The following is a 27,594-nucleotide window of genomic DNA, read 5'->3' on the forward strand; positions in this document are numbered from 1 at the left end:
CAAGGTGATATGATATAGTGCTCAAGTACTGCAAGTTCTTTGTTCATTCAACAACCAGCTTGTCATCCTTTATTAGTCCCCTACCGGTGTACACCGGAGGGGACTTTACGTTTGCACTCCGTCTGTCAGTCTGTCAGTCTGTCCGTCCGTCACGCAAAGAACAGTTTTCCGGGCTTTTTTTTCTAAACTCTTAATGCTAATAATTTCAAACTTGGTACATGGTTTCCTCATGATAAGTTACAGATCAAGTTCGAACTTCATGACGTTTCGATCATTTTTGACAAAGTTATGGCATTTTGAACTTTGGTAATTTCCCCAACAGTTTTCCGGACGACAGACTGCCGGTAGGGGACATGTATTGCAGCGCAATACTCAGAATGCTTGTTATAAATTATTGTGTATTATGTTATTGTGCAATAATCACTTGGATTTAATACTGAGTGACTGTAACTGTAGAACAATTTCTTGCATTAATGGAGGTTAAACTGTTTGTTGAATTCTGGATACAACAGAAATAAAACCTGACTGAATATTGAAATCTGCAGACCTGGGGTTGATTATGAAAGTTTAAGTCCGAACTCTGCTTGACTTGTTATTGTACCTGAAATGGATCGTTGTAATTAGCATTTGTGCTGGTGATAAAAGAAAAAAAATATTCTACAAACCTGTAAAAGTGTAAAGGTAGGTGTTGTATCAAAAATTAGTCAATATTGCTCTTTTTGCTTAGCAGGACATTTGACTCCAAGGCTTTCTGCATCTCGGATTCGCATCTCAACAACGACTGATGGTCGAGGCAGGTCGCGGGAAAAAGCCAAAATCTCCCAGTCCCAACGTACGTTTTGTTTCTGCATGTTCTTCAGGAAAGAATCATGTAAATATGAAAGTTATGGGTGATGACATTTTAACTTACAATCAACCTTGATTCAGAGAAGTCTGTTTTGCTGCTCATTCTAACTTCATACATTCATCTGTGCTGCATTTTGTACTCAATGCTATCATGGGATTATCTCATCAGCTTTGAAATCAAAACTATGCTACTCCCATGTCAACACAGAATCCCACAACCTGCAGCAACTGCTGTGTATTTTCTTTAAAGGAGATTAAGTCGGATTAAAAAAAACAGAGCATTATTAGACCTGATCGTTATTGTCCCCCGTCGCACCGCGGAGCGAAAGTGGGACGATGGTTTTCCCCACCATCCGTGTGTCCGTCCGTGTGTGCGGGTGTGCGTACGTGCGTTCGTGCGTGCGTAAGTGAAGGACCGCATTCGAATTTGGTGTGGGTGCAACCCACGTCAAAATCCAAGATGGCCGCCGCCATGTATGTCTGATGCCATGTATGTCTGAACATTGTGAGCGGAATATCTTGAAAAATAAGCGAAGTACCAACTTCTAATCTGGTGTGTGGGTGTATCTAGGCACAAGGAAGAACGCTATTGAAAATTGGGTTGCCACGTCAAAGTCCAAGATGGCCGCCACCATATATATATGTCTGAACCTTTTGAGCGAAATATCTTGAAAAATAAACAAACTACTAACTTCTAATCTGGTGTGTGGGTGTATCTACGCATAAGGAAGAACGCTATTGAAAATTGGGTCGCCACGTCAAAATCCAAGATGGCCACCGCCATGTATGTCTGAACCTTGTGAGCGGAATATCTTGAAAAATATGTGAAGTACCAACTTCGAATCTGGTGTGTGGGTGTATCTAGGCATAAGGAAGAAAGCTATTGAAAATTGGGTCGCCACGTCAAAATCCAAGATGGCCGCCTCCATGTATGTCTGAACCTTGTGAGCGAAATATCATATCATAGCATGTTTTCTGCGTCTTCCACTTTGTCAACTCACATCACTTCCCCGACGGGGGACCTAGGCGTAACGCTTGTTGATATTGTAACGGTCGGAGGATTCGTACCATACCAACGAACCATCGAGTGCATGGGGTACGAGAGGTCGGTGGTTTGGTCACTACATTTGCTCGTAATTTGCATGCAGGTTGGTGGTTTAAGAACCACGTGGCCATGGCGAATTTGTTGACAGGAATAAGCCAAGTGGAGCTTGTCTGCGGCTTGCTTTTAGATGGGCCCTTAAATGTGCTAATCCACTTCACCCGTCTAGCCACAAAACAGGTTCTTGTTAATACTGGGTTTATGGACAAACAAATTGCGTGGGAGAGGGGGGAAGAAAACACGATCACTCATGCGGTGAATCAATACATACATTCATACACACACACTGTAAATCCCCATGTACAAGGTGCACTTTTTTCACAAGAATCACAAGAAGATAAGGAATGTACCTCAAACATGGCTGGCCTTGAGGAAAGTACAACAGTAGAGAATAGAGACATCGGGAGATCTGTGGGAGGGAGAGGGTTTGGGGGGAGGAGGCATGGGAAGGGGGGAGGAGTGGAATTGAAGAAAGTGAGGGAGTTTGTTCCAGAGGCGGGAGAAAAGAGGAATGAAAGAGTGAAAGTGAGCAGAGAGTCTTGATTTTGACAGTTTCACCATAAGAGGGTTGCTGGCAGTTCTTGTGCAACCTGTTGGAATATTTGGGGGACAGAGCACAGACAGGGTTGGGGGAGCAAGGCCGGAGAGGAGTCGGTAGAAGACAGAAAGACCACCAACCTGCCTACGGTGAGGGGGTGAAAGGCCCTCGGAGTTAGCTTCATCGTGGGAGATTTCAATGATTCTGAAAGCTTTGGTTTCAACAGCGTGAAGACGAGCTCGGTGTGAGGCAGGAGCACCAGCCCAGAGGGGAGAACAGTATTCCTTTGAGCTGTGGATGAAAGCATTGTATGTGGTGAGGAGCTCAGGTGTACCAAGGAAGGACTTCGCTCGACGGAGGATGCCCAGTCGGCGACTGTCTTTGGAGGCCAGCTTGGAAACGTGGTTTTCCCAGGAAAGATCATGGCAGATAGTGATACCCAAAAGCCCGAGTGGCAGAACTTCTTCAAGAGGATTTTTCAAAAAGTAGATGGGAGGGTTGTCCAGTCGGTCTTTTCGGAGAGACATAGTGAGAGTGTGAGATTTGTCAGGATTGAAAGACATGTTCCACTTGTTTGACCAGTCTGTGGTTTTGTCCAGGCCTGCAGAGAGTGAGGAGGCTGCAGACTGCCTATCTGAGGGATGGGGTATGGAGCGGCAGAGCGTGGAGTCATCAGCAAATAGATAGAGAGGATTTTCCAGGGAGTCAGAGAGATCATTGATGAAAACCAAAAAAAAGCACAGGGCCCAGAACACTGCCTTGGGGGACTCCAGCCTGAACAGGAAGGGGAGATAAGAGAAATCCATTCAGGGCGACACGTTGATTGTGACCAGAGAGGAAGTCCGCAAGCCATGCATGGAGATTTCCATGGATACCATAGGAGGAGGGTTTGGTGAGCAGAGCTGGGTGCCATACCGTATAAAAGTCACGTGATATGTCAAGGGAGACTGCTCTGATTTCCTGTTCAAACAAATTTCCTGTTCAGTCAGCCCAAATTGATGATAGATCAATCCATTGGAGAAGAAGAAGGATTTTATGTCAGAAGCGATGATTGATTCCATGACCTTGCTGATGATTGGGAGGTGGCTGATTGGTCTGTAGTTGCAAGGATCTGTTTTTGCACCTTTTTGTGTACAGTGGTAACGTTGGCTGATTTCCAAGCAGATGGCAGATGACCTTGAGGAAAAGAGAGGGCGAAGAGAACAGAGAGAGGGTGAGATGGAGCGGCAGAGCAGGATTTTAGGACCCGTGGGCTGATGACGTCTGGTCCAGTTGCAGAATCAGAGTCGAGGATTGACAGAAACTTCTCCACCTTGTCAGGAGAGAAGGATACAGAGTCCAGGAGCAGCTGGGTTCGACTGGGTAAGGTGGGTACAGAGAGAGAGATGGGTTTGGGACACAAGATTTTGAGGCAAACACAGAGTTGAGGCATTCAGCTTTGTCACGTGCGGTGTCAGCTGTGTAGCCGTTTGAGGTAAGGGAGGGGATGGAAGGGGATCAGACACCAGAAACAGATTTGACCAATCAACCATGTGCCTTGTACACAGGCACACCTTGTGTGCACAGGTGTGCCTTTTAAAGTTGTATGCCATATACATGGGGATTTATGGGGGAGAAAAATGCAAAATTTAGGCTGCTTGAATGGCAAGTTGATTTATGACAAAGGATAAAAAGTAACAAACTGTTAATGGGGCCAAAGATAGATACAGTACACACCACACAAGGGAATGAGCCAATAACAAGAGGAGAGCGGGGATGGGATATTTCGATGAGTAACCTGAAAAGTAAGAGGGTGTGTGAATTAGGATTAATGGGGACAAAAAATATTTTGGGTAGACATGGTTGGTTACGAGATTGTGATGTGCTTGCTTGAAGCCCTAAAGACGAGAGTCCAATTGACTAGTCTCCAGAAAGCATTTCCACATATGGGAGAGCTTCGGAACAAAAAAGTTGAGGTTGGCTGACAGCCTGTAATTTGTGAGTTTTCCAACGTGCAGTCGTGGCCAAAAATATTGGCACCCTTGCATTTTTTTTTAAATAATGCACCATTTCTTCCAGAAAATTGTTGAAATTAAAAAATATTTTGGTATCCACATATGTATTTCTTTGGTTTGCAGTGGAACAAAACCAAAAAAGCTGAAAAATTACAAAATCTTAGCTTATTCCACACAGAAATCCTAAAATGGCCAGAACAATATTATTGACACCTTTTAAAAGTTGTTAGAAATCATTAGATTTCAAGCAGGTGATTCTCCTTTAATTTGGAATTGAACTCGCCTGTGGTGAGTTGCAGGTGCCTGAAATATAAAAATCACTCATTCAACCAGTTTGAATGGAGAAAAGGAGTCATCCTGCTGTTTTGTGTTGCAGTGTGTACCGCAATGAGCATGGCGAAAAGAAAGAAAACCAGAGAATTGTTTGAGGAGGTCAGACACAAGATTGTAGCTAAGCATGGACAATCTCAAGGCTACAAGTCCATCTCCAGAGAACTTGATGTTCCTGTGTCCACCGTACGCAATGTTATCAGGAAGTTTAAGGCCCTTGCCACTGTAGTCAGGTTCACAATGTCAATAAATTATATTTCGTTCAAAATCATGGTAGATTAGCAAACCTATACATTTTTGGAAAGGTTATAGCATAAGGAAACTAAAAATCAATGTTTACATTTGGAGAGATACCTGTATGGCGTCCATTTTGGATTTTCAAAATGGCTACTGTAAAATACATATTTTGTTCTATTTCTGCCTCTAATTACCCTAAAAACTTTTAAAAATATACTAAACCTATATTTTCAGGGACAAGGAATCCAATGAAAGTATCAAATTAGTGCTATGGGGAATGGTAAGACACGAATCAAAGGTTTTGAATTGCAAAATACTGTCTTTATATTCGCGATAAGTTGCATAATCAAATACATGTTATCATTTTGTACAGGCAGTTAATAACATCAAAATGTGTCACAATAATTCATATCACCAAACATACACAGGCAGTCAGCAAAATCATATATACACATGCAGTCAGTATAACTTCACATCTACACAGGCAGTCAATGACAAAATATACACAGGCAGTCAATGGCATCAAACATACACGATTACAGAATATGCCATTTAGAGTTCGTCATCACTGTCCTGTGTGGTCGTATCCGACAATATAGTCCGCATCGTTTTCACAGTCCGTTCCACACAAGCAAAGGTCGGTCAAATTGATTGGCAAGTCGAATGGTCGATCGAATCGAATTCGATGAATCGAATCGAATCGAATCGATCGAATTGGTCGAATGGTCGAATGGTCGATCGAAACGATTGGTCGAATGGTCGAATTGGTCGAATGGAATTGGTCGGAATTGGCAAATGTAAACATTGATTTTCAGATTTTCCATGTAATAACGTTTCCAAAAATGTATAGGTTTGCTAATCTACCATGATTTTGAACGAAAAAACATAGTGAACCTGACTACTGTAGCCATCCTCTGGACGTAACCGCAAGAGAAAACCTGATCGAAGATTGCTGCGAAGGATTGTCTGAATGGTGGAGATTCAAGCTGACCATCAGACACAAGGTACGACAATTTCAACTCGCACCATCTGTGGCCACCTCGATGAAAGGGGGTTCTATGGTAGGAGACCCAGGAGGACCCCACTGCTGAGAGAGAGAGACATAAGAAAGCCTGACTGGAGTTTGTCAAAACACACCTGAACAAGCCAAAGTCCTTCTGGGAGAATGTCTTGTGGACAGATGAGATGAAATTAGAGCTTTTTTGGTAAAGGGCATCATCTCTGTGTTTACAGAAAATAAAATGAAGGCTTCAAAGAAAAGAACACCTTCCCTGGTCAAACATGGAGGAGGTTCAGTGATTTTTTGAGGTTTTTTTTGTTTGTTTGTTTTTTTGTTTGTTTTTGTATACGGAATCGATGCTCATGTCAGAGCTAAAACATTTTTGAGCGAACATTAATCACACAGAAAGACAAACCGACACATAAAACATATAACATCGGGAGCGGTAGACAAGATGGGGAGAGAGGGGGAAGGACACAAACACAACATTTGAGAGCAGGGACCGAGAGACATGGAGACATCGAGAGATCTGAGAGAGGGCGAGGGCTTTGGGGGGGGGGGGGCATGGGAAGGGGGTGGTGGGAGAGGTATAAAACATATGGACACTGCCAGGACTTCCAGGAAAGAAGTTGGAATTTCAAACAAGGTGGATCTGGGGTGAATTAGCGGGGGTAGAAAAGATCAAGGTTTTGGATGGGGGAAGATAAGAGATGGTGGTGAACAGCTGTTTTAAAGACCTGGAGGGAGGAGTGGGATTGAAGGGAGTGAGGGAGTTTGTTCCAGAGGCGGGAGAAAAGAGGAATGAAAGAGTGAAGGTGAGCAGAGAGCCGAGATTTCAGCAGTTTAACCATCAGAGGGTTGCTGGCAGATCTTGTGCGACCTGTCGGAATATTTGGGGGACAGAGCACAGAGAGAGCTGGGGGTGCAAGGCCGGAGAGGAGTCGGTAGAAGACAGAAAGACCACCTACCTGCCTGCGGTGAGTGAGTGAAAGGCCCTCAGAGATAGCTTCATCGCGGGAGATTCCAATAATTCTGAAAGCTTTGGTTTCAACAGCGTGAAGCCGAGCTAGGTGTGAGGCAGGAGCACCGGCCCATAGGGGAGAACAGTATTCCATTGAGCTGCGGATGAAAGCCTTGTATGTGGTGAGGAGCTCAGGTGTGCCGAGGAAGGACTTCGCACGACGGAGGATGCCCAGTCGGCGACTGGCTTTGGAGGCCAGCTTGGAAATGTGGTTTTCCCAAGAAAGATCATGGCAGATAGTGAGACCCAAAAGCTTGAGCGACAGAACTTCTTGGAGAGGATTGTTGAGAAAGTAGATGGGAGGGTTGTCCATTCGATCTTTTCGGAGAGACATAGTAAGAGTGTGAGATTTGTCAGGATTGAAAGACATGTTCCACTTGTTTGACCAGTCTGTGATTTTGTCCAAGTCTTCAGAGAGTGAGGAGGCTGCAGACTGCCGATCTGAGGGAAGAGGAATGGAGTGGCAGAGAGTGGAGTCATCAGCAAAGAGATAGAGGATTTTCAAGAGAGTCAGAGAGATCATTGATGAAGACCAGAAAAAGCACGGGGCCCAGAACTCTGCCTTGGGGAACTCCAGCCTGAACAGGAAGAGGAGATGAGAGAAACCCATTCAGGGCCACACGTTGACGACTGTTACGTGGTCCCCTCGGTCACTACCTGGTCTCGGTGACCCCCGGACCGTGAGAGGAACTTCGCCAGAAAGTAGTATTATATATGCGCTTTCGCAACGCAATCCCTATGAATTCCACCCAAGAGAAAACTGATGTTCAATGATATATTTCAAGGGTAATGATACCATACAATTTCAATGATACAATCAAGGGTATATTCCCCGAGCAATCCGCCATCCACAATTCACACTCAACAATCAATCAATCCCCTAGATGATTAAGATGGCCATCTTATATATGTGTGTCCCCTTTTGTACTCACGACCCCCTTTTGGTCTCTGTCCCTCACAATGTCTCTGGGCCCCTCCTGACCAAGATGATGGTCGGCGTCGCCGCACTCGGGCGGTTGAACGAACCCCGGGTGGACGTGTTTCCACCGGGCATGTATCGTACCGGGAACCACGACTGCAGCCCCCTCGTGGCCACGCGAAGCGGGTACGGTAAAGCAAGCAAAAGCCCCACGCCGCTTGCAACGCGTGTTAGGCCCCAACGTGCGACCCGTACGCGTCTTTGTCGACGGTGCCGCGAACGGTGCCAGACGCTGGGTCGGTGCACGGCCCCACGGCAACTTGACGTCTCCACCGGGTAGGTACACGTCCCGGTAACTCCTCTCGCCAGACGGGCTTGGGGAACGCCGCTTTTCCACGCGGCGCAAGATCGATCCCACCTTTCGTCGGAGCGGGGCGAGGAAGAAGAATCCTCGTCGCTTTTCTTCCTCGTGTCTTTTTCCTTCCGTTTCCGGTCTCTTTTTCCAGAAGGGCTCCTGACCCTCCAACCACAACAACCCTTAATCGACTACACATTAATAAGCAACCCTGAATAGTAATTCACATACATTCCCCTAAATATGTAACACTCCCCCCCTTCAAGAAAGAAAGTTTGAACCCAGCGAAAACTTTATTTGCCGGCCAACTTGGATAAACAAACCAGGTAACTCAACCCCCAAATCATCAGTTCCCCTGGGCAACAATTATCACAACTCAAAAAAAAGCCACAAAATTCACAAAACCCCCAGAGATTTTCAAAGGTAATTCACTCTGGACAAAGCACCAGCAACGACATTGTCCCTGCCCTTTACATGTTCAATTTCCCGTTGGACTCCTACCAAGCCAAACTCCATCTCATGACCCTCTGACTTTGACTGTCAGTTTCTTGTGAATGAAGGTTAAGGGGTTGATCAAAGATCCAAAGTTAAGCAACTCGATAGCACTTTTTCCGGGAGGCCAAGCCGAGTATTCACTACATGGATGCCTTTAGGAACGTGAAGTTCACGGTTAGTCCGTGCAGGAAAGTTCTCTACATGGGCGCCTTGAGGAACGTGGAGTTCACGGTTAGTCCGTGCATGAAAGTTCACTACATGGACGCATTTAGGAACGTGGCGTTCAGGGTTAATCCGTGTAGGAATCTTGGCTCGGCGGCTCCGCCGCATTCAGTGCTTCAGCTTTTCAGAACTTCCCTAATAATTATGGTGGGACCGCTTGTCACTGTAGTCCCATGAATAGCGGTCTCCTTCTCGGCCACTACTTTGACAATCCTTCCTTCGGGAGCTGCCGTAACTCAGGGAGCCTCCATAATAATATTGATTGCGGCCACCACCAAAACTACCGCCCAGTGGTCCTCTCCTGTAGACCTCTCGACGCCTACGAAATGCCTTCCCTACTGTTATGGTCCGACCCTCCAAATCCTTGCCATTCCAATTCTTCTCTGCCTCTCTGGCGTCTTTTGTGCTTGCAAACGTGACAAAGCCGAACCCTCTTGACTGTTGCGTTTCCCTGTCTCTTACCAACCGCACTTCCACCAGCGGCCCATATCTGTTGAAGACAGAGGTCAGAACTTCTTCCTCTGTTTTGAAGTTCAGTCCCCCTACAAATAACTTGGTACTTTTGTCGCCATCCCGAGCTGGTGTGGTGTTATTTTCCCTGCTGGGCTCTTTACCAACCCTCAGGTTACCATAAACTTGACCCCCGGCCAAATCATTCCCTATAACCACAGATACACCCTCTACAGGAAGCGTGGCTTGTAAACCGACGGTGACCGGTCCTGACACCAAATCGGACTCCAAATGGATGACATGAAGTGGAGCACTAACACCGCCCCCGATCCCCTGTAAACGAACACTATCCCCCGTTGCCGTCTCCTCGGACCATGGCAAAATGCCTTCAAGCATTAAAGATTGATGTGCTCCTGTGTCCCTCAATATCCTAACCGGTCTCCGGTTAGTCGAGGCTCCATCCAGTGACACAAACCCCTCTGAAATAAATGGTTGGTAACCCTTTTGATGGCGATTTCTCACAATGGCCATTGCATTTGGAGTCGTAATAGTCGGACTCCGCTCTGGGTCTTCCCTTTTCATGCGGTAACAACTGGACATCAAGTGTCCAGGTTTCTTGCAAAAAGCGCAAGTGGGCCCGGAGGAAAAACTCGTGGTCTGCCTCGGGCCCCCCGAAATATAAGTTTGTCTTGGGCCCGCATCCCTCTGATTTCGAACAGGTGGGGTATCCGCGTTGTCCCCATAATCCTCTCGAGGCCGCCGCCATGTATGGTCGTTCTCCGCACCTGTTGTTCCCCACCTCCCCTGCGGAGATCTAGGCGAGGAGTTAGGTTCGTGGACCCCTATTCGGTGGGTTAAGGCATAATCATCTGCCATGGTGGCTGCGTCCCACAACTTTGGTACTTTCTTTTCCTGCAGGTACACTTTGATGTCCTCGTGGACACACTGCTGAAATTCCTCCACCAGGATCAAGTCACGCAATGTTTCGAAGTCTTTCCCGACTCCTTTTGACTCACACCACCGATCAAACATGTTTTCTTTCACTCTGGCAAACTCCACATGGGTCTCACTCTCCCTCTTCCTGGCATTCCTGAATTTTTGCCTGTAAGCTTCCGGAACCAACTCATAGGCTTTGAGGATGTGCTTCTTCAGTACCTCATAATCTGCACATTGGTCCATTGGTAGCGCCGAATAAATCTCTTGAGCTTTTCCCACCAGCACACTTTGCACTAGTATGGTCCAGGCCTCCTCCGGCCAGTTTAATTGTCGAGCCACTTTCTCAAAGTGTGGAAAAAATTTCGCGACTTCCTTTTCACTGAACGGTGGAACCAGCCTCACATGTCTGCCCACATCCCAGGTTTTCTGGTTAGGTGTCGACCCCGTCAGCAAGGGTGGTGCCTCTCCCCGTTCTCTCATTAACTCCAGCTCCTTGAATTTAATTTCTTGCTGAAGCTCCATGTCACGTTCCTTTAATTCCCTTTCCGCTTTTCTCTCCTCTGCTTCGAGGTCCCTTGCAGCTCTCCTCTCCTCTGCTTTTCTCCCTTCTAACCTTTCCTATAGTTCTCGTTCCACTCTCCTTTCCTCTGCTTGTTTCTCTTCTCTCCTCTCTTCTGCTTTCCTTTCCTCTTCTGATCTTTCCTTTTCTGCTTTCCTTTCTTCTTCTTTTAACCTTTCCTGGAGTTCTCGTTCCACTCTCCTTTCCTCTGCTTGTTTCTCTTCTCTCCTCTCTTCTGCTTTCCTTTCTTCTTCTTTTAACCTTTCCTGGAGTTCTCGTTCCACTCTCCTTTCCTCTGCTTGTTTCTCTTCTCTCCTCTCTTCTGCTTTCCTTTCTTCTTCTTTGATCCGTTCCTGGCTCCGTAATTGCAACTCCAGTTTCCGGAGCTCAACGTCTTCTGGTTCTTCGGGTAGCCACTCCCAGGCTAACTCGTCCCATGTTCCTAATCCCACCATAGATTGTATCACCGTGGCCTGCAACTCTGGCTTCCTCAAATTAGTTCGGACCTCCAAGTTAAAATGTTTGGCCAATTTCAAGAGGTCCGACTTTAGTAACGCTCGGAACTGTGCCTCACTCGGGGTTACCGCAAAGTTCTGTGCCACAAACGCCATGGTGCCTATCGTTAACACCTGTTAACCTTCACCCAATACTTTACCCCCAATTTCCCCAAAATTTACCAATTAATACTTAATTAATAAATTTTAATTAATAAAAATATTATTTTATTATTTTATACAATTTTAGATCCCAGACGTAGACCCAATTGCGAATCCGCAAATCGTAATTTGGACGAGCCCCCAATTCTGTTACGTGGTCCCCTCGGTGACTACCTGGTCTCGGTGACCCCCGGACCGTGAGAGGAACTTCGCCAGAAAGTAGTATTATATATGCGCTTTCGCAACGCAATCCCTATGAATTCCACCCAAGAGAAAACTGATGTTCAATGATATATTTCAAGGGTAATGATACCATACAATTTCAATGATACAATCAAGGGTATATTCCCCGAGCAATCCGCCATCCACAATTCACACTCAACAATCAATCAATCCCCTAGATGATTAAGATGGCCATCTTATATATGTGTGTCCCCTTTTGTACTCACGACCCCCTTTTGGTCTCTGTCCCTCACAATGTCTCTGGGCCCCTCCTGACCAAGATGATGGTCGGCGTCGCCGCACTCGGGCGGTTGAACGAACCCCGGGTGGACGTGTTTCCACCGGGCATGTATCGTACCGGGAACCACGACTGCAGCCCCCTCGTGGCCACGCGAAGCGGGTACGGTAAAGCAAGCAAAAGCCCCACGCCGCTTGCAACGCGTGTTAGGCCCCAACGTGCGACCCGTACGCGTCTTTGTAGACGGTGCCGCGAACGGTGCCAGACGCTGGGTCGGTGCACGGCCCCACGGCAACTTGACGTCTCCACCGGGTAGGTACACGTCCCGGTAACTCCTCTCGCCAGACGGGCTTGGGGAACGCCGCTTTTCCACGCGGCGCAAGATCGATCCCACCTTTCGTCGGAGCGGGGCGAGGAAGAAGAATCCTCGTCGCTTTTCTTCCTCGTGTCTTTTTCCTTCCGTTTCCGGTCTCTTTTTCCAGAAGGGCTCCTGACCACAACCACAACAACCCTTAATCGACTACACATTAATAAGCAACCCTGAATAGTAATTCACATACATTCCCCTAAATATGTAACAACGACGACTAGAGAGGAAGTCCGCCAGCCATGCGTGGCGATTTCCATGGATACCAAAGGAGGAGAGTTTGGTGAGCAGAGCGGGGTGCCAGACCGTGTCGAAGGCACGTGATATGTCGAGGGAGACAGCTCTAATTTCCTGTTTGGCATTGAGGACCTCCATCCATTGTTGAGACAGCAGAAGCAGCATGTCCAGAGTAGAGTGACCTGGTCTGAAACCAAATTGATGATCAGAGATCAAGCCATTGGAAAAGAGGAAAGATTTCATATCCGAAGCAATGATGGAAATCCATGACTTTGCTGATAATTGGGAGAAGGCTGATTGGTCTGTAGTTGCTAGGATCTGTTTTTGTGCAAAGCGGTGATGTTGGCTGATTTCCAAGCAGATGGCAGTTGACCTTGAGCAAAAGAGAGGGTGAAGAGAACAGAGAGAGGGTGAGATAGAGCAGCAGAGCAGGATTTTAGGACCCATGGGCTGATGCCGTCGGGTCCAGTTGCAGAATCAGAGTCGAGGGTTGACAGAAACTTTTCCACCTTGTCAGGAGGAAAGGACACGTAGTCCAGGAGCAGCAGGGTACGACTGGGTATGGTGGGTACAGAGAGGGATGGGTTTGGGACACAAGATTTAGAGGCAAACACAGAGTTGAGGCATTCAGCTTTTTCACGTGCGGAGTCAGCTGTGTAGCCGTTTGAGGTAAGGGAGGGGATGGAGGGGGAACAAACACCAGAAACGGATTTGACCAGACGCCACCAGGATTTGGAAGAGGGAGACAGATAAGAGAGTTCGGTCTTGAGAACGGAGAGATATTGTTTCCTGGCTCTCCTGAGGGTGGACACACACTTGTTTCGGGCTTTGTGAAAGGAAATGAGATTTCCTTCCGTTGGATTTGCTTTCCAGGAGACGAAGGCAAGTTGTTTCTGGGCAACAGCCTCACCACAAGATTCCGTGTACCATGGATGGGAGGAAGGGTATGACAACTGAAGACGAGATGGGATAAATCTGTGCATGAGAGAGAGCAATTTACTTTGGAAGAATTCCCAGGATGAGTTGATGTCAGAGGTGGTAGAGATGGGAGACAAGTCCAGATGATTGATAGCTGCTTGAAGACCGTGCCAGTTGGCCTGAGTGAAATGCCAGACTCGTCGACGCTGAGCAGGCTCCCTGAGGATGATCAGAGAGATGTCCACTTTAACAAGGACATGATCAGATGATCCGATTGGAGCAGAAGAAGAGCAGCAGACATTTTCAGGGAAGTTAGTCATAACCAAGTCCAGAAGAGAAGATGTTCCGTTGACTGAGATCCGGGTCGGGAAATTGACAGATTGTGTCAGTCCCAGTGAGTCGCAGAAGTCCTTTGCTGAGGAGCCATGGCTGGTGAGAGAGGTACCCACACCCAGCCACCTGGCATGATGACAGTTGAAATCACCACATATGAGGAAGAGAGAGTTGGGATGAGTAGATAGAAGTTGGTCCATATTATCAGACAGCGAGATGTAGATGGAGTCATCACTGTTTGGTGGACGGTACAACACACATATGAACAAGAGGTGGGAGCGAAGGGGAAGCCGTAGCCAGAGGTATTCCTGGGGGTGAGGTGGAGAGAGTGCAGTGCAGGGCGAGTGAGGAAGAGAGTTTTTGATAAAGATAGCAACCCCGCCTCCAGGACGAGGCTCAGGTCTATCATACCGGAGGAGGGAGTAGCCCGGGAGAGATACTAAGGAATCAGAGACATCATAAAGGAGGAAAGTTTCTGTTAAGCAGATCACGTCTGGTTTGACAGAAGCAACCTGTATGGAGAGATCAGTTAAGTTTGAACGAAGGCCCCGGATGTTTGAGGTCCATACCGTTAATGAAGAGGAAGGGGGAGCATCAGATATAGAACAGGGGGGAGGAGGGGTAGGGTAAGATGTGGAAGAGGTGGAAGAGGTAGGGAGAGCTGTTGAAGGTGTGTCAGAGATTTCAGAATAGCTCGGAGAAAGGGAAGGATGGGGCGGACAAAAGGTTTGATGGTGATTGGGTGAGGCACAATGAGGTGTTATTTGAGGAGGGGGAAGAGCGAGGCAGAAGGTTGGGGGAGATGGAGGTGAGAGTTGGAAGGGGGAAGAAGCGGGGAGGACGCTTTGAGGAGGGGGAGAGAGAGGGGGGAAATTGAGAAGCAATGAGGGTGGGGAGATTTGAAGGGGAGGGTTGAGGGGGGAGTTTGGGAGGGAAGGGACAAGGGGAGGGATTTGAAAGGGATGGGATATGGGGGAGATTTGGAGGGGAGGGGTGAGGGAGGAGTCTAGGAGGGGAGGGGCGAGGGGGCGTCTTGGCGGGGAGGGGTGAGGGGGTAGTTTAGTAGGGAGGGGGCAAGGGGGGAGATTTGAAAGGGATGGGTGATGGGGAAGATTTGGAGGGGAGGGGTGATGGGGAAGATTTGGAGGGGAGGGGTTATGGGGAAGATTTGGAGGGGAGGGGTGAGATTGGATTTTAGAAAGTGTACGATTTATGGGAAACGAACATTTATTGCAAAATGAGTTTCTTGTGACCTTCGAGTTAAAAATACGTTTAAGGACGCTGGATGGAGGATGGAGTGCAGGAGAGTTTAGGGAATGTAGAAAAAAGGCACTATATGAGATGGATATTTTTTTGGGGATGAATTGATTTGGTGAGCAAGTCGAAAGCAGCCTTTTAAAGAAGAAGAAGAAGAGGAAAAAGGTGTTATAAAATATGACGGAATACATAACTTGAGGGGAAAGTGTAAACATTGAAGGTTAATAACAGTGAAAACTATCTGGGGAAATGGGGGAGAAACACGTGGTCGAAGAACGAACGAACGAATAAGAATGAATAAACGAATGAGAACCGAGAAGGAAATGTTTTTGTTTTTTTTGTTTTTTTTGAGTTGAGATTTACACCAGGAAGTAGGCTATGGGTGAAAAGACTGGGAATACAGAGAACGAAAGTTATTGGATCACAAACGATGGACAGCTGAGAGAAAAACAAAGCCTCAAGGTTGTACAGTGTACACTGTACAAGGCCTCAAGACATGACACGAATTAACACGATTTTCAATACAGGTATGAAAGATTTGCACCGAAAAATCTTCGTCGGGACACAATATACGTACAACATCATAAATAAATACAGTTTTAACGAAAATACAAATGGGAACAATCACTTAACTTCGATTTCAAATCGTACGCGGCAAAGGCCTTGCTCGCGACACGGCAAACAGACGATCAATTTATGAAAGATAAACACTGAGAAACAACCAAAGTTGCACACAATAACTTCACACACCGAAAGATAAATACAGTTTCGACAAAATACAATTGTGAACAGACTTAACTTCGAAAAACGTGGAGACCGTGTGGAGCTTCGAAAATCCCTCCCACCGTCTCCGAGATCTCGCGAGATCTCGCGAGATTTCATTGAACATGAAAACATGCACAGACACATAAAACATGCAATGGAAGGGAGCGGGAGACAAGAGGGGGAGAGAGGTAAGCACACAAGCGCAACAACAGAAGAGAACAGGGACGTCGGTAGATCTGTGGAAGGGGGAGGGCTGGAGGAGGAGGGAGAGGTACACGATATAAAGCAAATTAAAAGTTTATGAATTTCAGGAAAGAAGTTGGGGATTTAAAGAGGCGTGTTTGTGGTGTTTTAGCGGTGGTAGAAAAGATCAGTTTCACCATTTTAACGGTGAAAACAGCAGTTGGGAGAAGGCACCCTTTAAATCTGGGAGAACTGGAGAGGTTTGCACAAGAAGAGTGGGCCAAACTGCCAGTGGAGAGGTGTAGGAAGCTCATTCATGGCTATAGGAAGTGTTTGACTGCAGTTATTTGTCCAAAGGCCGTGCTACCAAATATCAAGTCATGGGTGTTTCACTTTGCTGTGAAATGCAATAATTTTGTCAATGCCATTTCTTTTCATTTCCTGATTTATAAGGATATATTAAGTTCTGAATCAAAAACAAAGGTTCTGTTATATTAACAGTGAAATAAATAATTGTGGAGACCAAATACTTTTGTCAATTTCAACTTATGTTTTGAGAAAATTGTGAGTTATTTGAAAAAAGTGCAAGGTGCCAATATTTTTGGCAACGACTGTATCTGTCAATATTTGAAAATCCATTGTTGATGACAGGCTGAGTTGGAACTGTTGCCACCATGTCGGTCCTGCATTATGATGCCTGTGCTTCCATACCTGAATCATGATGTAAATATAGTCAATTGAGTATGCATCATGACTGGCGTAAATACTTGTTTGTATATTTTGTCTTTTTCTGGTGTTTTATTTTGTCTTTGACATGACCTTTTCATTAGCTGAAGAAGATTTAAATACTCATTTTGTTGCCCATACTGTTTTTGGACTACCTCGACTTTCGGAATTCTCAAAAACCTTTAAACAGCATTGCTCATCCTGCATAATTGTCTTTTAAATGTTGAACTTTCTCTTCACAGCGGGCAGTCGCTCAGGTTCTCCAAACCATCGAATGCAGACGCCCAGTTCCAATTTGGCTGCCAAACGTGTACCTGTTGGTTTGAAGAACCCTTCAACAGTGCGAAGACCGAGTCACATTCCACGCAGCCAATGCTCCAGTCGCGATGGGAGTCCAAACCGCAGTCGCCGCTGTAAATTTATTTTTCATATTCCATCATGCTTCAATTTAAGTTTGTCTGTGTACACTATTTGTACAGTGCCTATAGAAAGTGTACACCCCCTTTCCAAATTTTCGCCTTTTACAGCTGTGAGTCTGTTGGCATAGGTCTCTGCCAACATTGCACACCTTGATTGGGCAATATTTGCCCATTATTCTGTACAAAACTGTTCAAGCTCAGTCAAGTTGCATTGAGAGCGTTGATGGACAGCAATCTTTGTCATGCCACAGATTTTCGATTGGATTTAGGTCGGGGCTCTGACTGGGACATTTATCTTTTTGTTCCTTAGCCACTCCGGTGTAGCTTTGGCTGTGTGCTTTGGGTCCTTGTCATGCTGAAAGGTGAACTTCCGTCAAAAAGGTGAACTTTCATCATTTAGGTCAAAAAGTTTCATCTCTTGTTTTGTCAGACCACAAAACGTTTGCCACATGGCTTCAGAATCTCTGGAGTGTTATTTGCATACATCAAGAGGGACTCAAGGTGGGCTTTTTGAGTAATGGCTTCCTTCTTGCCACCCCACCATACATGCCATACTTGTGGAGTTCCTGGAATATTGTCACATGCACACAGTGACCAGTCTTTGCCATAAAGGTCTGTAGCTCTTTCAAAGTTGCCATTGGCCTCTTGCTGGCTTCTCTGATCAGTCTCCTTGTTGCTTGGTCATCCAGTTTGGAGAAGGGACGGCCTGATCTCTGCAGGGTCTTGGTGGTACCATACACCTTCCACTTCTTAATGATTGTCTTGACTGTGCTCCAAGTGATATTCAAGGCCATTGAAATATTTTTATACCCATCCCCCGATCTGTGCCTTTCCACAACTTTATCGCAGAGATCTTTTGAAAGCTCCTTGGTGCTCATGGTTGAGTCTTTGCTGTGAAATGCAGTACCCAGAAGAGAAAACCTACAGGAACAGCTGATTTTATTCTGAAATAATCAGAATCACTACGTTTTAACACAGGTGGAGGTCAATTAACTTGGTGTGTGATTTTTAATTTTTGGTGTGTAAGATAAGTTTGTGATTGGTGTGTAAGATATTTTAGTTTTGTATTTTCTGAAATTTTATAATTTGATTTTCATTTGGATGTTGTGGGTTACGATGTGTAAAGGTGGAAAAAGTCTGACTTAATGCAATTTTATTCCAGCCTATAAGGCAACAAAAGGAGAAAATTTTGAAATGGTGTGTACTGTGTAGACTTTCTATAGGCACTGTATATTGATGCAGATGGCAATTAAAGTATTTTATTTGTTTATTATTTATTTTATTTCTGATGTAAGGTTAAAAAATGTATCTGATAATGTTTCTGTGATGTTTATTCTTGCATCAATGCATTACACTTTATATTTTGACAAATATTTCCCAGAGATTGAGGCTCATGGAAGAGCTGAATAGCTGAGGGGTGAGGCCAACACATCATCAATGGAACAGAGGGAACAATCAAACAGTATATGGAAAGAAACAAATATACTGGTATGATAAGTAGGGGCAGAGACATCGCAAAACAGCAGGGGGAAATAAATAGACAAGGGACATATACATAGCAATTTCTGAGAAATTGGGTAAATGTGGAAAAGCACCAAAAGTGTTTTGAGAAGCGGAGGGTCAGAGAAAATAGAAAAGATCAGAATAGGAATATGGGATCTCGAAATAACATGACTTTTTTTATGCAAGGTCTCGGCTCGTAGAAAAGCCATAACATGCACATACATATGCATTGCACATACACCTTCTCAGAGAGCCTCCTCAGCGTCGACGAGTCTGGCATTTCACTCAGGCCAACTGGCATGGTCTTCAAGCAGCCATCAATCATCTGGACTGGTCTCCCATCTCTACCGCCTCTGACATCAACTCATCCTGGGAATTCTTCCAAAGTAAACTGCTCTCTCTCATGCACAGATTTATCCCATCTCGTCTTCAGTTGTCATACCCTTCCTCCCATCCATGGTACACGGAATCTTGTGGTGAGGCTATTGCCCAGAAACAACTTGCTTTCGTCTCCTGGAAAGCAAATCCAACGGAAGGAAATCTCATTTCCTTTCACAAAGCCCGAAACAAGTGTGTGTCCACCCTCAGGAGAGCCAGGAAACAATATCTCTCCGTTCTCAGGACAGAATTCTCTTATCTGTCTCCCTCTTCCAAATCCTGGTGGCGTCTGGTCAAATCTGTTTCTGGTGTTTGTTCCCCCTCCATCCCCTCCCTCACCTCAAACAGCCACATGGCTGACTCCGCGCGTGAAAAAGCTGAATGCCTCAACTCTGTGTTTGCCTCTAAATCTTGTGTCCCAAACCCATCCCTCTCTGTACCCACCATACCCAGTCGTACCCAGCTGCTCCTGGACGCTGTGTCCTTTCCTCCTGACAAGGTGGAAAAGTTTCTGTCAACCCTCGACTCTGATTCTGCAACTGGACCTGACGGCATCAGCCCACGGGGCCTAAAATCTTGTTCTTCCGCTCTTTCACTCCCTCTCTCTGTTCTCTTCACACTCTCTTTTGCTCAAGGTCATCTGCCATCTGCTTGGAAATCTGCCAACATCACCGCTTTGCACAAAAAAGGTGCAAAAACAGATCCCAGCAACTATAGACCAATCAGCCTTCTCTCAATTATCAGTAAAGTCATGGAATCCATCATTGCTTCAGATATGAAATCTTTCCTCTTCTCCAATGGCTTGATCTCTGATCATCAATTTGGTTTCAGACCTTTCCCCAAGGTTTCCCCAAGGCAGACCTGGTCACTCTACTCTGGACATGCTGCTACTGCTTTCTCAGCAATGGATGGAGGTCCTCAATGCCAAACAGGAAATTAGAGCTGTCACCCTTGACATATCACGTGCCTTCGATACGGTCTGGCACCCCGCTCTGCTCACCAAACTCTCCTCTGTTGGTATCCATGGAAATCTCCACGCATGGCTGGCGGACGTCCTCTCTAGTCGTAGTCAATGTGTGGCCCTGAATGGGTTTCTCTCATCTGCTCTTCCTGTTCAGGCTGGAGTTCCCCAAGGCAGTGTTCTGGGCCCTGTGCTTTTTCTGGTCTTCATCAATGATCTCTCCGACTCTCTTGAAAATCGTCTCTATCTCTTTGCTGATGACTCTACTCTCTGTCGCTCCATTCTTCATCCCTCAGATCGGCAGTCTACAGCCTCCTCACTCTCTGCAGACCTGGACAAAATCACAGACTGGGCAAACAAGTGGAACATGTCTTTCAATCCTGACAAATCTCACACTCTTACGATGTCTCTCCGAAAAGACCGACTGGACAACCCTTCCATCTACTTTCTGAATAATCCTCTCCAAGAAGTTCTGTCACTCAAGCTTTTGGGTCTCACTATCTGCCATGATCTTTCCTGGGAAAACCACATTTCAAATCTGGCCTCCAAAGCCAGTCGCCGACTGGGCATCCTCCGTCGTGCGAAGTCCTTCCTTGGCACACCTGAGCTCCTCACCACATACAAGGCTTTCATCCGCAGCTCAATGGAATACTGCTCTCCCCTCTGGGCTGGTGCTCCTGCCTCACACCTAGCTCGTCTTCACGCTGTTGAAAGCAAAGCATTCAGAATCATTGGAATCTCCCGCGATGAAGCTAACTCCAAGGGCCTCTCACTCACTCACCGCAGGCAGGTTGGTGGTCTTTCCGTCTTCTACCGACTTCTCTCTGGGCTCTGTCCCGCAAATATTCCTACAGGTCGCACAAGATCTGCCTGCAACCCTCTTATGGTTAAACTGCCAAAATCAAGACTCTCTGCTCACCTTCACTCCTTCATTCCTCTTTTCTCCCGCCTCTGGAACAAACTCCCTCACTCTCTTCGATCCCACTCCACCCTCCAGGTCTTTAAAACAGCTGTTCACCACCATCTCTTATCTTCCCCCATCCAAAACCTTGATCTTTTCTATCCCCAATAATTTCACCCCAATTCCACTTTTTGAAATACCAACTTCTGTCCTGGAAGTCCTTGGTGTCCTTGTGTTTTATACTTCGCCCCCCCCGCCCCCCCCCCCCTTCCCACGCCTCCTCCCCCCGAGCCCTCTCCCTCCCACACATCTCCCTGCTCTTAGATGTTGTGTGCTCTCAAGTGTTTGTGTGCTTCCCATTCTCTTGTCTTCCACTCCCTCTTTTTATATATTTTGTTTGTCTGGTTGATTTGTTTGTGAAGTCAATGTCAGCTCTTTCACGAGCCTCGATTCAGTATACAAAAAAACCCCAAAAAAAACAACAACAACAACAAAAAAAACCTAATATCACATTCAACAGGTGAGAGGGATAAATGAGTGGAACTAATATTCTATCTTTGATCAGACAAACTTCATCCACCTATTCTCTAACTCCATTTACCCTGAGGTCCTTGTACAGGGTGACCCAAAAAAACCTCCCACATTTCGAAAGGCTGTAGTACTGGCAGTAGTGAGGCGGGAGGGGCGGGGCTATGGTCTGTTGGGAGCCCAACCCCAACCGTCCTCAGTCGCCAACATGGCGTGGTCGGGAGCACACCGTGCGTTCGCTGTCGAAGCGTTCTTCACAAACAACCATTCCGTGATCGCCGTGCAGAGGGCCTTTCAAAGACGTTTCAGTATTCCACGGAACCAAAACGTTCCAGATCGGAAAACCATCTTGCAGTGGGTTGAGAATTTCAGGGCAACAGGCTCAGCTTTAAAAAGAAAATCACCTGGTCGACCTAGGAGCGCTCGTACGCCTGAGAATATTGAAGCATTGAGGCGATCTGTTGTGCAGTCTCCGAGACGTTCTGCGCGGAAGCATGCTTTAGCTGAAGGGATATCCCGGGTAACTGCAAGGACAATCTTACACAAGGACTTCCACTTCCATCCATACAAAATGACGGTTGTGCAAGAACTCAATGCGAGAGACTGGATAAGCCGCAGGGAGTTATGCGAGAACATTCTACAACGTGTTCCGGAAGATGCTGTTCTCTTGTGCAGTGACGAAGCTCATTTTCATTTGAGTGGCTCTGTAAACAAACAAAATTTTCACTATTGGTCTGAAGACAACCCTCGCATGCTACACGGAAGACCGTTGTACTCCGATCGAGTGACTGTGTGGTGCGCTGTTGCCGATGTTGGCATCGTGGGTCCTTATTTCTTTGAAGAGGGTGGTGTAACTGTTACCGTAACTTCTGACCATTACATTGATATGCTCGAAAACCTTCTAAGGCCACAACTCGAGCACCTTGAGCTTGAAGAACTCGATGTGTGGTTTCAGCAAGATGGAGCTATGGCACACACAGCTCGAAGATCATTGCAAGTGCTGAGGGAAATGTTTCCGGATCGGGTGATCTCGTTGCGTGGCGATGTTGGGTGGCCGGCCCGTTCCCCTGACCTGGCCCCTTGTGATTTTTTTCTGTGGGGCTACCTTAAATCACGAGTGTATACTCATCGACCCCAAACTCTTGAAGCCCTTAAGGTTGCTATTCTGCAGGAGATAGCCGCTGTTCCACCCGACATGACCCGTCGAGCCATGGCAGCCTTCAGCAATCACCTCCAAGCGTGTATAGACAATGACGGCCACCATTTGGAGGATGTCATCTTTAAAACATGATGAATAAAAACTGTATTGAATGAAGTTTCATGTGTGCAAATAATATCTTGATTATCTTTCACCATTTTTTTTTCATTTACCTTTGAAATGTGGGAGGTTTTTTTGGGTCACCCTGTATTACACTGCCTCAATGGGAAGAAGTTGAGAGCGGGTGGCACCACCCCACAAGAGGAAAGCCATGCTGCCTGACACTCTGGATAAAGGCCTTGTACATGGGATGATTGTGCTGAGAGCGGCCAAGGAATGACTGCTCTGTGGAGCTTCCAAGACACCTCGCTGCCATGAAAGCCTGCTTAGGCCACAGTAGAGTGTTTGTCCAAGGAGCTCCAAAGATTGCACCTCTGCCAGAGGGTTGATGGTCAACTTAAATTATCGGGTTTACGGTGTTTATATAGAGACAGAGTAATTGTAGGACAAAAGGCATTCGGTGACATTCCAGGTGACTGATCAGCTTCTTATGTTCTCCAGATCAGAGGACAAGGATGCTACTGTAACTGGCTCATCACTGGTTGCCGATGTGAGTCACAGGTCACAGGTCACAGGTGTGAGGGAATTTCTGCGATAGATTGGAGTCATCTGAAAAGTGATAGTGAGGGTTTTCCAAAGATGAAAATCCATCATCCATTCACACAGAGGACCCCACATGCCATTGGCAGATAGATAAGAGGCCAATCCCCAGGTGCCAGGTAGTGTGGAACCTAATGAGATATTCAGCGATGCTACTCTGATGTTCAGAGCATCCATTCATTGGAAATATAAATGTTGCCCTTGAATTTATTGTTGGACTTCAAGATTTCTCTTAAGGTTTACATTTTTATACTTGGTGATTTGTGTGTGTCTGTGAATTTATTTATACGAATGAGCGCTAAGTGTTTTGAGATGTTTTTTAAATGTCTCAACCAAATCAATATTTATAATGTTGCTCTAACCTTTGTTTTTGAAAAGTGAAAGTGTCACAATTAGCTTTTTCAGAAACAGCTAAGAATAATGTACATCACTTCTGGCAGTGATTCATTTTTTTATTATGGAGGTTGGTGGTCACAGAAGGAAGAAGATTTGGTGGTGGGGAAGGGGGTTGATGGTGTTAGTACAGTTATTTCGAAATGTGATTTCCTGCTCGGTTCTGGACGACAGTCTACATGTTATTGTTGACTGCTTCTTAGTTACAGGATTGTGCTTTTCGGTGGTTGTTAAATTTTAACAATGATGATGATCAACATTTAGTTTGATAAAGTGCATGGTCAGATCTATTTTTGCCAAACAGAAAGGTTAAAAAAAAACAAAAAAAACTTTTTAATATATATTTATCATGATTCTGACTTTGACAATAGGCTATGAAAATGAAAACGTTTTTGGAAGAGGTTGTTGGTTGGCTTTGGTGTTGTTTTTGTGTATAATGAATGCTTCATCACTGTCATCACACTGGGCCACTGTTTCCATAATATTCGATGATGAAACGTAGCAATTATGCATTGGTTACCTATTATACTTTAATATTGAATGCTGTCCTATCCCTAGCAATGCTTGGGAGTCGCATTCCACGGCTCAGCATGAGCACCAACTGCAGTCGCAATGCCAGTCGAGAAACAAGCCGAGAATCCAGCCCAACTCGGAGTTTTCCTCATTATGGTAAGCATATATACAGTTCCTACATGACGTCCGGAATAGGAATCACTGATCTCCAATAATTATATGAAAGCAATGAAGACGACATAGACGGACAGGTTGCTAAAGGACAAAACGTGTAGAATACCTTTTTCACCATTTTTACTGACTAGTTGAGCCCGCAGAACTTCCGTGCAACAGACAGGTAGGATTTGAGGTGGGGGAGCACTTTGTCAAGATAATACACAGTTCCGTGGGATAAATAGAGTCAACTTAAATTGCCAGAGGGTTGATAGTCAACTTAAATTATCGAGTTTATGGTATTTATATAGAGACATATATAAATGACCACATGTATCTCAGTGGTTAAGGTGTGTGTGAACTGTGAATCCTCATGTTATAAAAATAGGTTGTGCAGCGAAAGGCTGTTCGTTTTTGAAGTAAACATTGCTGTCAAAGTGTACATCTCGCAAATCGCCTTTATCTCCAGGCTAGTTGGAAATATGCCAAGGATCCCCATGTACGCCCAATATTGGTCTCCTTTTAACTACACATTGGTATTGCATCTGGTCCACATGGATCAACCATCCCTGCAAAAAACCCTGAGACTGTTCCCAACATATGCGTACATGATGAACTGTTTTTCGTCTCAGGTAAACATGAGTGTTCTGATCACCCTCTACCAATAAAGCGAGACTTGAAAATAAACAGTTGTCATCACCAAATAAATCTCCTTCATGAAAATCTCCGATTGTTTGGACTAGTAAATATTGCCATTTTACAACAAACGGAACGTCTGCACTACATATTACCTTCACAACAACAACTACACCTCCAATAACAGGATCAATCCGGAAAAAAAATTACCTTGTATATATTACCATCAGAAAACTACTTCAGTGCCTTCAGAAAGTATTCACACACTTTGACTTTTTCATATTTTGTTGTGTTGCAGCCCGAATTAAAAATGGATTACATTGAGATTTTTTGTCACTCATCTTCACATAATACCCCATAATGTCAATGGATTTTTTTTTTTCGAAATTCTTACAAAATAATTAAAAATGAAAAACTGAAATGAGTCAATAAGTATTCAACCCCTTTGTTATGACACTCCAAATTGAGCTCAGATGCATCCAATTTCCATTGATTGGACATGATTTAGAAAGAAACACATCTCGATACAAGGTCCCACAGTTGACATTGCAGAGCAGAAACTACCAGGGAGTCCAAGAAACTGCCCATATAACTCAGAGATAGAATTATGAGGAGGCATAGATCTGGGGAAGGGTATATAACAATTTTTAGAGTGTTGAAAGTTCCCAAGAGCACAGTGAGCTCTATCATTAGGAAATGGAAAGAATATGGAACTCCCCAGACTCTTCCTAGAGCTGGCCGTCCGACCAATCCTTAGTCAAAGAAGAACCTTGGTCAGGGAGGTGACTAAGAATCGAACGAGCACTCTTAACATAATTATAGAGTTCCTTGGTTGAGATGGGAGAACCTACCGGAAGGCCAACTGTCTCTGCAGCATGTCACACATCAAGGCTTTATGGGAGAGTGGCCAGATGGAAGCCACTCTTGAGAAAAAAGCACATGACAGCACGCCTGGAGTTTGCAGAAAGCCACGCGAAAGACTGAGAGCACGAGGCAAAATATTCTATGGTCTGATGAAACGAAAATTGAACTCTTTGGCCTGAATGCAAAGTGTTACGTCTGGCAGAAACCGAACACAGCACTTCACACATTTAACACCATCCCTATCGTGAAGCATGGTGGTGGCAGCATCATGCTATGGGGATGCTTTTCAGTGGCAGAGACTGGGAGACTTTTAAGGATAGAAGGAACAATGAATGGAGCCAAATATCGGCAAATCCTTGAGGAGAACCTGCTTTAGAGTGCCAAAGACCTTTGACTCCGGTGAAGATTTGTGTTCCAACAGGACAATGACCCCAATCATACAGCCAAAGCAACACTGTAATTGCTTCAGAACAAGAACGTGAAAGTCCTTGAGTAGCCCAGCCAAAGCCCAGAATTGAATCCCTTTGATAATCTGTGGAAAGACTTGAAGATTGCTGTTCAACGACGCTCCCAATCCAATTTGACAGAGCTTGAGTATAATGTATAATGTATACTGTGTAATGCTTCTACAGATGGTTTGGGCCGACCCAAACATCCAATCAAAAACCACAGTTCAGTTATTTTGTATGTAGATGTATCCTTTTTCGGCATCTACTTAATTGCACATCATTTTATTGGTCCAATGTGATGACTATCGCAGTATTTTTGCCTACGACATGTCACACGTCTGTAAGAGCTTCATGTTGCTGTTGTAGCTGGAGGTCGATTTTTGAAATGTGCACCGATTGGTCGGACAGCTGCCACTATCCGACCAATCGGTGCTCAAAATGTGCAGATACTACTGTGTTCAAAAAGTATCCGACCTTTATTTTTCGTGCGTAAAAAAGAAGAAGCTAGGGAGGCGTTGATTGGTGCACGTATGTAGGCGATCCTAATGCGCACGCGTGAATTTTTTCCCACCTGCAGAAGCTGTCATTCGACGGCAGACCGCCGATGAGTGAGGACATGTAAGCGAGCGCCGTCGGATTTTCGTTTTTGACAAAATGACGGAAAAACTTGAACAACGCTACTGCATCAAATTTTGTGTAAAGCTTGGCGATTCCCAAGTGGAAACGATCCGCAAGATTCAACACCGTTCATTCCATTATGAAGGAGGATTTGGGCTTCAGGAGAATCTCAGCGAAGTTCGTACCAAAGCTGCTAACGATTGAGCAGAAGCAACTCCGTTTGGTGATCGCACAGGACATGCTGGAGACTGTGAACAGCGATCCCAGCTTCCTCAACACAGTGATCACTGGCGATGAGTCCTGGGTTTATGGGTACGACCCAGAAACCAAGTTGCAGTCATCACAATGGAAGCATCCAACATCCCCGAGGCCAAAAAACACAAAATTTGATGCAGTAGCGTTGTTCAAGTTTTTCCGTCATTTTGTCAAAAACGAAAATCCGACGGTGCTCGCTTACATGTCCTCACTCATCGGCGGTCTGCCGTCGAATGACAGCTTCTGCAGGTGGGAAAAA

General features: G+C 45.5%; 1 protein-coding gene across 9 annotated transcripts in view; it reads left to right on the forward strand.

Annotated features, from left to right (window-relative positions):
* The window catches only part of LOC137415094 (CLIP-associating protein 1), a 208,179-nt gene that overhangs the window by 122,455 nt on the left and 58,130 nt on the right, over positions 1 to 27,594 (forward strand). For all 9 annotated transcript variants that reach the window (XM_068100652.2, XM_068100653.2, XM_078766027.1 and 6 more), the window contains 3 exons: positions 731 to 832; positions 17,149 to 17,319; positions 24,406 to 24,516. In XM_068100652.2, the coding sequence (XP_067956753.2) occupies positions 731 to 832; positions 17,149 to 17,319; positions 24,406 to 24,516 (384 nt within the window). The remainder of the gene's footprint in view (positions 1 to 730; positions 833 to 17,148; positions 17,320 to 24,405; positions 24,517 to 27,594) is intronic.

The sequence above is a fragment of the Myxine glutinosa genome, chromosome 12 (genome assembly GCF_964187855.1).
Source record: "Myxine glutinosa chromosome 12, kmMyxGlut1.1, whole genome shotgun sequence".
NCBI classification, from domain to species: domain Eukaryota; kingdom Metazoa; phylum Chordata; class Myxini; order Myxiniformes; family Myxinidae; genus Myxine; species Myxine glutinosa.